The sequence below is a fragment of the Drosophila kikkawai genome, chromosome 3R (genome assembly GCF_030179895.1).
Source record: "Drosophila kikkawai strain 14028-0561.14 chromosome 3R, DkikHiC1v2, whole genome shotgun sequence".
Lineage (NCBI taxonomy): Eukaryota > Metazoa > Arthropoda > Insecta > Diptera > Drosophilidae > Drosophila > Drosophila kikkawai.
In genome coordinates, this window is record NC_091731.1 from 8483353 (window position 1) to 8493607 (window position 10255).

The 10255-nt window shown below is 40.4% G+C and overlaps 1 protein-coding gene across 1 annotated transcript; it reads right to left on the reverse strand.

The window, feature by feature from the left end:
• Positions 1-3957: 3957 nt before the first annotated feature.
• On the reverse strand, positions 3958-4452 carry LOC108084340 (uncharacterized). Its single transcript, XM_041774400.2, is given in 2 exon segments — positions 3958-4237; positions 4240-4452. Coding segments are annotated over 2 exon segments (132 nt in total). The 5' UTR covers positions 4315-4452; the 3' UTR covers positions 3958-4180.
• Positions 4453-10255: the final 5803 nt, after the last annotated feature.

Sequence of the window (10255 nt, forward strand, 5' to 3'; positions counted from 1 at the left end):
GCCAAGACCTTTACTCTCACTTTTCTCCGTCCCAGCGGATCGGATCCCGTCGAACCCACTGTCAAAAAAGGCAGAAACAAGAAGCGCGGGCGTTCCTAAACATGTCCAGCATTAATATGCAAATCGATGGACCCAAACCCATCATAAAACAAACTGGAAAACACACAAAACATCTTCGATATGTGTCACTGTGTCGCTGTGCGTGAGTGGCTTAACAGACAAAGTGGTAAAAGTCAGTTCCGGGAAGCAAGAAGCCGCTTAGAGATGGCAGAAGCAAGCAAGCTTTAGGAAAACCTATCAGAAAATGTACCTGGAATGTCAGGTTACAACTGAAAATGTTTTTCAGAGACAGGTGCACTACGAAAGCTCTGCGATCGAAGGGAACTTGGTTAAAATCTCTGAGTAAGTGCACTTTAAGTACTGAAAACATTCAATATGATATTAGTTTCATTTAATTTTAAAGCTAAATTTTCTAGTACTCACGCTATCAGCTCTAAAAGCTAAAAGAAAAGCTAGGAAAAGCCACGCAAAGCCAGGCATACCAAGCCAAGTCACACTGGAACCGAACTGCCCCTTCAGCGACAACATCTTAAGCTCATTTGTCACATAAAAATCATATATGTAATTTGCTTGACAACCAAAAGTGGACACCGAACGTCACGCGCCCGTGCAGCGAACGCCTCCATATTGGTGTAGGCTTTTGGCCAGGAAAGACAGAGAGAGAGGGAGATCGGGACGGGGACTGGGGACCGAGGAGCTGGATGTATCTCCCGTGCATCTGGTGGCATCCCAGCATCAACGGCGGATGCGTTTCGGTGTCGCGTTGAGTGAACGTTTCCTTAAATTAGCTGCACTTTGGATGCGCCATTACGCCGCCTGCCCCGGCACTTGATGTGGTGTCGTTGTCTTCTCCGGCCCAGACCCGGGCTCCATCATCATGGCCATTTTTGGGTGGGCATTAAGTGCCTGGCTCTCTGATGCTCTGATGGAGTGTTGAAGCCAACGGTCGAGGTCAGTGGCTAAGAAATTTATGGCCCAGCGATGTTTGCATGATGCATGATACTCGCATTCAGGTGGGCGCAATTGAGTTGGATCATAAAGCGCCACAAAAGAGAAATTACAGCCGCCGTCGCATAACCAGCTTTCTGACACGAGGACTCTATGGCATGAATAAATTTGGAGTTTCTCGAGAGAATAAAATGCTGGAAAAGAGGTTGTCAAGTCGTTTTAGTTACTGCTCAATAAAGGTTTTTCTACTAAGCGAAAGCAACAAAATATATCGATCGGGGAACATAGATTTTTGAGCTGAGAAGTCTCTATGAAAACTGTTTTAATATTTTTGTCATTGAACAATCCTTCTAAAAGATATAACCCCTATTTACACATACGAAAACATATTTTTAATAATTATTTCTAAAAGCAAACATATGATACAGGCAGAAGATAGTAACTTATAGTTTACATATGTGTTAATGTCGACATAATTAGAAAAATAATATGAATCTACTAATTTAATTTGTGTATTTAATTTAAATCGAAATAACGTATGCTTCAGGCGAATTCCTTCTACCCTGTAATCAGTGGAAAGTTAATTCCGTGTCAGAGCAAAGATGCTTAATCAATTATCCACCGATTTCCCACCTGACTTGCAACTTGCGAGTCTCCACAACTTCCTTGTAGCACCTGAGGGGAAAAGGAGAGGAAAAACTAACTCTTACTCTCGCGCATCCGGTTCTCAGAGGGGGGAATAGAATGGAATATCTTCGGCAGAACCGTTTAAGCAATCCATTTAAACAACGAGACACTTCAAAGCCAAAGCCAAGCTGCTGAATGCTGAACGTCTGAGTCTATCTGCGCTAAATGGAAAAGCCCTCAACGGCCTGGGCAAACATTTGCAATTACAATTTTAGCATATAATTGCAAACATGATAAACACTTTTATCTGCTGTTGCTTCTGCGGCTGTGATGTGATGTGAGCCCAAGACGAGCAAACCTGGCCCAGAGCCAGGCCAAGACCAGTCCCCAGTCCGGACCACAACTCACGCAGCAGCCACTGCCACATCTCAGATGCAGCAGCAGGTTAGCCGAAGCTGCCAAGAAGAAGCGTGTCGCCAATTGATCGTGAGGTTTACCTAGAAAAATGTCGCGACAATTCTGCACGCAAAAAGGAAAACTAAACGAATAAAAGACAAACGACTAAAGCGGCCACTTAGAGATGCGAATTTAGCTGTAACAGAAAATATATATATCTAAAACCAAGTACAAATATTTAAACTTTATATGTTTTTAAAGAAACTTAATCAGTAACTTTTTTTCTGGCTGCAGTTTGTCGCTTAAAGACTAGTTATTTGTAACGTGTCACGACTTTAACTAATTTAATCTTTCAAAAATTTAAATAATATAATACGAATGCCATTGCATAGCCTTTACTTAGTATCGAATGTAACCTAAAGCCTTGATTTTTAACCTTTTTCAGCTATTTTTAGCGGTTCCGTCAGCAGCAGCATCCAGTTAAAGCCGAAGGCAAGGCCTCGGACCGAACTAGCGGAGTATGCAATTGAAATTGAAGAATTACGCGAAGAATGCCAGCGGACATAGTAGATGTTGTACACACGGCTGGAAGTGCATCCCGAGCCCGATCTGGCCTGAGGGTCGCATACATTAAGGCCGGTTTTAAGTAGCTGGCTCGAATGGGTTCTCAGATGGATACATAGTCAGCTGATCAGGGGAGTCGTCGTAGTGCGGCCCCCGCCATTGCCATTACTTTTTTGCTTTGAGGCCGCGGCGGCATCTAAATGAACTAAAGATCAACTTCGCTTTAGTAGCCTTAGCCTCATTACGAATGGAAATGATGATGGACAATAATGACGCGACAACAGGAAGTCCAACTTGCAATGTCGACGACAAGTCGTCAACTCCGCTCGGCGAGTCGCTTCCCCACCGATCCGAGCCCAAGTGAATGAAACCCCAATCGAGAAGAACTCGAACTCGAACTCGGACTCGGACTCGATCTGGAACTGGGCTACTGCATCGTTAAATTGATTTGTGTGTGATCTCCGAGCCGATCGGTGCAGCGCAACTAGTTTCCAATGCCTGAGAAAAAGGCCAGAGATGTGTCGGCGAGAAAAACGAAATAGTTTCTGTTTCAATATTTGTTTGAACATTTCAAAAATGCCACTTAAACGACAGTCTTCTTTTCATGAGCCCACTTCCGTTTAAGGCGCGTTCTTGGCCTTATCATTGTCATAAGAGAGTTGTAAAGAATCCGGTGAATGTTAATGAGATGGGAATAAATCAGCCTTTATGGCAATCGGGCCAGCTGCAATTGGGAATAAATGACGATCTGAGAACATTTGGGTAAGATGTCTAGATACTCGTTCATTTTGTAATTTTGTAAAACAATAAACAAATCCTCTAGAGTGTGTTTGTATTTTAATTGTAATTTAAAGACTTCAACTTAGTTTTTAAATGTATTTAAGAAGTGTAGTATTATTAGAGCAAGCTTTCGACCCTATAATCACTAGAAGATAAGAAGAACCGCTCCTTTAATAATAAGATCAGTGATCCCCCCCTATTGGCAATCAACCCTGCTGCAAATTGAGTAACAAACTTACAACAATCCCAGAATTGGCAGGGCAACATTGGCCACGGCCGAAAGGGAACCGTTAGGACCCATTGCGAGGATTGTCATAATTTCGACAGGCCCACAATGGGAAAATGAAGCTGGAAGCCAACACCCGCAACTTCAGAGGCCGGTAACGGGTAACCTGGCCAATTCGGCTGGCTGTCCGACTGGCAATAGGAATTAAAGTTAACAAATTTCCGACAATGTTTGGACAGTTTTTCCGAAAAAAGCCAGTCAGCAACACAACAGAACAGAACGCCAACAACTGCAAACTGCAAATGACGCCAAGTACCGTAATTGTGGCTCTTTTGGGTTCTTTTGTCCGCATTCAAAGTTGTCAGATAAATGCAGAAATGCTGAAAGAGCAGGAGAGAGTCGGAGCCTGTGTTGGGGATGGTGCAGGATGAGTGCACTCAAAAAAATCATGCGGCCAAGTTAGAATACTGTAAGTGTAACCTAACGGAAAACAAATTACAATTTGTATTTTGAGCCACAAAATGATACATTAGATGCGCATTTAATGTTCTTTGGAACAACTCCTAAGCTAAATAGTTTTCAGTGTAGACCTATTGCAGATCGTTTTGCTGACAATGCAACTCGTAGGTAGCCAGAGACCAGCTTCCTTCCATCAGCCAACGCAGACGCCCCAAAGGCCTAAAAGTTGCCGCCAACTTCCAATTGCCAAACATTTTCCCCCTTCCTCGTTTTTTTTTGCGGATTTCTTAGGTGGCTTCCAGGAGAAGGAGGGTTTGGCTACAAGCTGCGAATGTGTGTAAAGTTAAGTTGTCGTCGGTCGATTGTTGTTCGATGAATCGTGATTTTGTCAATTGGAGCTCAAATTTTTTGTGCTCGGCTTCCTTTGTGACTGGGAAATGTGGCATGGTGGTGGCTTGGTAATGGGAAATGGAAAATGGGTGTGGGAAAGGCAATTAGAGCGATGGAAAGTGCCTCCGACTGGTTCTAAATCGAATGGGAACCGAGCAGGAGAAATCCACTTACCTGTGCTAAATTCATCGGCTTGGTTTTTGGATTGGTGCCATATTGGTGAGCGAAAAGTGGGATCAATATAGCATTTATAAAGGTTTATTCTTATACTTAATTACCATTGGCATCTTTACTACAAGTATTTTCTATTGATATTTTATAATTTCAAAGGTTGGCTGGTCTTGCCAATTATCAAAATATCGAATGCTACATGTGACCCACAATGTCGACGTCAAGTACTTGGTCAACTCTTAGTTAGACTCTCGGAGAAGGTGGCAACAAAAATCAAATATTGATGAGTTAGGGCTAAAGGGAAGAGGCCGAGCCGTAACTTACCGCTTTGGAGGAACTCTGGAATTAAGCAGCCAGAATGATAGCTGATCACTGATGATCACACAAACTGAACGGTTCTCGGTTCGGTTTATTTGCCTTTGACAAACAGAAAGGCAAAGGGAGAACAGAAACGAACTTCAAATATATCAACACATGCCACAAATGTATAAAAGATGTGAAGGCAACACGACTCCGGCTGCAGGCCTCATATTCATATTGATGTATTACGATAGTTTGGTGGAAGTCCCAGCTCGTCTCGAGCCGACTCTTGGGGCTGTAAAAAGCGCTCGTAAAACCTACAAAAACATGGCTGGGAACGCGCCCAAAAAAAAGAAAGAAAATACAAAGACCAAATGAGTTGGGGAATAAAGAACCAACTGCAGGCAGCAAACAAGCCAAGAAGGTCTTAGCCGACAGATAAATAATGAAAACGCATACTAATTAAATGGTGAGAACTCTGCCGAGGCAGCCATCTAAGCCATGCCCAATTATTTGCACCCGGAGAGTCTCGTATCTCAAATCACAGGTTATTTATCATCATCAGCGGGAGTATCATCTCAAAAATATGTTAATTATGACATTGAGTCTAATTGTTAATGTCCATAGACTTGGTGAGGTTTCCTTTTTTAACATTTCCTCATTAATTGATTTCAATGAGATGATAATTACCGACAAAAGGGCAATTAATGCGAGCCACAGGAAAAACAACGAAACCGATATTAATGAAATGAAATGAAATTTAATGCAGACCCCAAAAAATCAACGTTAAGCTCTCAGCGCCGCACAGAAGTTCCCACATCATTAATAAGAAATAAAGCTGAAAAGGCAGCGGAGACACACACGACGACCAGGCGCTACGGAGCTGAAATTCAAACGAACCACGAGCAGCAGATACAGATACAAAATAACAGATACAAATGTATCTACATGACGACAAATTATGCAGCGACAAGCAAGCGCAGCGGCCGGAGATTCCTCCTTATCGGACTTTTTATATTCGGATTGCCTCGGTTTTTTGTTGTTTTTTTTTTTTTTCTTGCTTTTGTAAAAATAAATTATAAACAGTTGGAAATTAAGCCGAACGTTTTGTCCGCTGTCCGTTTAGTGGAAATTTATTGGCCGGGAATCTTCGACGGCTACCTGAACGTAGACGTTGATCTATGACCAGATTAAGCTTCTCTATTGCCGCCAGAACTGACAATTTATCCTCTTACTGGACATAAGTGTCCTCTGCATATGATAGCAAAATAAACTATGTATAAATACGCGCTTGAGTAAGGAGCCACAGGATCAACCCCTGACACTGATAGCTTCTTGCAGGGACCAAACCAGGGTTTTAAAACTTTCAGAAGGATATAATATCATTGATAATTCCCTATCAACATATTCAAATATTATAATTCCCATTTTTCATCATCGAGATCTTGAAAACGGTTGCTGGCTGCACTGATTCCCGCTGGTCATCTTCACACTCTATTAGCTGCAGCTGAGCTCCTATCTACCGGTTGGATCTGAAAGCGTTTACGGAAACATTTTATCTATTCCATTTACATATCCGACCAAATAGATATAGCCTGCTTATACACTCGGCTACTTAAGTTGCTAAGCCCCACTCTGCTGCGGTAACTCGATGTGTTCTTTAGCTCATAAAACTCCAATGGTGAATCATGGTGCCGTCCCTTGGTTACCCCATCTGCTCCCTCTCCCTCCCTCGGTTTTCGACGGCGAAGACAGCCTCCCAGTCTCAGACTCGGAGCTCTGATCTCGGGGCCTGCATTTCATTTATTGTGTAATTCCCTACAATGTACTTTTGGTTGCCACGGATTTCTTGTCTTCGCTTTTGAATTTGATTCTTGATTTTATGTCAGTTTATTTATGATAAGATGACCTTTTTTTCCTTTTTATCCGCTTGCTTCGTCTTTCCCATCCATTTATTTTTTATATTTTTATACCCTTTCAGGGTAATATAATTTTAGTCTGAAGTTTGCAATGCGATGAAGGAGTCAGCCCGTACAAATCTTATATATTCTTGATTAGCATCAACAGCCGAGTCAATCTAGCCATGGTAGCTAGAAAAAATACACATTATTTTCAAAGTTTAAAGAAATTGTTAATTTTATTAGAAAATAAAAACTTCGTTTTTTTAATGCATAATTAAAATCAACACAGATAAACTTTCCGAATTAAAAATAATACTTTACTTTACAGGGTATACAAACTTCGGGTTCCCAAAGTTAGTTTTTTTTTTGTTTTTTTTTTTGGCTGTCTCGAAAAAGGAGTTCAGGTTCTCTAGTTCTCACTCAGTCTCGCTGCATGAATGAATGTATGAATGAAGCTCATTTAATTATGGATCCCTTAGGCGAGGGTATGTGGGAATCTGCCTGCAGATGATATTGAAATATGAGTAGGATGCCCTGGATGTTTTTAAGACGAAATTAAAGTATGTTATTAAAGGATTATGAATAAAATGAAATATAAAATATATAGATAATATATTTTGATAATAAGAATACAAATTGTTAGATTAAGTACTATTTTATGTATGTAAACCCATTTTGACCAGTAAAAAAATAAATAAATAAGCAGTATTCTTAAGAGTGAGATCTATATTACCTTTTATGTTATATTATTATTAGCTTGTGGTCTTTAAAATGAAATTTTAAAACATAAGCTGCTTTTATTATTTAGATTCTTAATTATATTTATTTTAAACAAACAAAACTAATAATAACATACTATTACCTTTTCCCACCTGACAAAGAACGGACTTTTTGCGGATGGATCCGAAAAATATCCGCTAAATATATTAAATACGAACAAAGAATCTCTCTATCCGGATTAGTTTCGCTAAATGCTCAAAAACGGACGCGCAAACGGACGAATAGCGACGAGTATCGCAAATTCTCAGGATTATACCCGATAATGAAGTCGTAAAAGGTCCGCAATCGAAATCTTATTCGGATTCCGAAAATTATAGCATATTCTTCCACAAAACCCATGACAGGTGATTAACTTTATTATCGTTAATAAGCCTAAATCTGAAATCCGCTTGAAACCCGCAAAACTATCGTTTTTAATATCATAAACGAATGTTTTTATCTACTAGGTTATTGGTAATTACTATCGATATGTAAACACACTACAGACTTGGCTTACTATTTTGAACTCGAAACCGATCGGAGACTTGTGATGTCTCGGCTTCTATTTTTTACTGCCGAGATACAGATTTTCAAGATCAACAACGCAGCGTCACGAGAAGAGATGAAAAGCGAGATCTTTTTTGCGATTAGAGGAAAACAATGAATGCACGATGGATTCAAGAAACAACAACACAAAAACAGACAAAAATACATAACCAAAAAGCATAAAAAACAACATTTTCAAACCTGAGTGACAGAGACGGAGACAAGGCAACAAAAATGAGAACAAGAACGTTGAATTGTTGTTGATTTTGTTTTTTTTTTTTTCTTCTTCTGTTGTGCTATGAGAATTCTGCCAAACCATTTCCAACGCGCTCAGACAAAGGCATTAATGTGGAATGGGTCTGGTCCGGGACATTATATCTTGGTCTTTTATATTTTTCCTCTGACAGACTTCTTGGGGCAATATTACTGTCAACGAACGTCGTTCCCTTCGCCTGTGTGTTTATCCAAACATAATTGAAATGCGTTCTCAATGGGTTAATTTGGTGTGGAGCAAGGGGCGAACGTAAACACAATTAGGTGCCAAAAAAAAAAATAGGGAGATGAGGAGCAGAGTGGAGATCCCCACTCGGGGCCATCTCATCTCCACACGGGCCAAGATGAAATGACAAAATCTAGAGTAAACCAACCAACGATAAACAGACACTGAGTGGACGACGATCATTGATGATGGTCTGTTTGGGGCTCGAGTGTGTGCGACGACGACCTAACAAAATATTGTCTTAGTGCATTTTAATGGTTTAACCCTTGAGAGCCTCCGATGCATCTTCGCCGCAATAGCTGGGCAAGGTAAGCGATATGCCGGCCATCTCCCAGTGCAGCGCGCACCTTGCCACGCTGCCCGCTGGCTTAATGACTCGCCAGTTTGCAATGCAAAGTTTACACTCATCAGAAAAAAACGACCTCTAATGCCCAAAAGAAAAATAATTTTAGGTTGAAAAGAATTCTTTGTAATGGAGCTTTAGATTCTTGACAATTTTTTTTTTTTTTTTTTTTTTTTTTTTTTCCATAATATTTATTGGTTTTAAAAGCTTTGCTGCATTAAGCTTAATATCTACTATTAAATCATTGGTCCAATAATATGTAGCAGAGGAAACAATTCAAAAAAATATTTAACTAGGTTATTCGCCGGGTGGGCAGCTCCCGTATGATGACTCTCCTAAGTCGTCGTCTTCCTCTCGCAGCTGGCAGAGCTCTCGCCAGCGGGTTGGTCTTGACAATAAATTGGAGCACAATGCTCAGTTTTGTGTTTTGTAAATTTTAATTTTCCTTCTTAATTCCCCATTTTTTACAGTGCATGTCCGCTTAATTAGGCAGCATCTACGGCAGAATCTCGAACTGGACCCCGTCTCGTCGCTTATTTCTCCTTTAGTACCACCGCTCAGTTAGTAAATCAGACAGATACGCAGTCGGCGGGCAGGCAACTTCATTAGCAGCCTCGCGGCCTCTCGGACGTTTAAAAAGTAGAAATAAACTATTATTTATGATTATTGTGAGAATTTCACAATGGCATGCGAGAATTTATTGTTAATGTTCTCTAGCTCTCTTCGCCAATCTACAGAGTTGTGATTTCTTTGCATTTTTAGAAGAAGCCGCATAACAGGTTGGCTGATAAGTCCCCGGTCTGACACATAGATGACGTCGCTAGTATTGAATGCATATTATTTTTATATAGTACTAACCTTTAAATGATTCGTCTCAAAATTTGACGTCTGTCAGTCAATTAGTTTGTGAGATAGAGCGTCTTTTGTGAAGCAACTTTTGTTATTGTGAAAAAATTTGAAAAAAAGGAATTTCGTGTTTTGATAAAATACTGTTTTCTGAAGGGAAAAAATACAGTGGAAGCGAAAACTTGGCTTGATAATAAGTTTCCGGAGTCTGCCGTAGGGAAATCAACAATAATTGATTGGTATGCAAAATTCAATCGTGGTGAAATGAGCACGGAGGACGGTGAACGCAGTGGACGCCCGAAAGAGGTGGTTACCGTCGAAAACATCAAAAAAATCCACAAAATGATTTTGAATGACCGTAAAATAAAGTTGATCGAGATAGCATAGGCCTTAAAGTATCAAAGGAACGTGTTGGTCATATCATTCATCAACATTTGGAT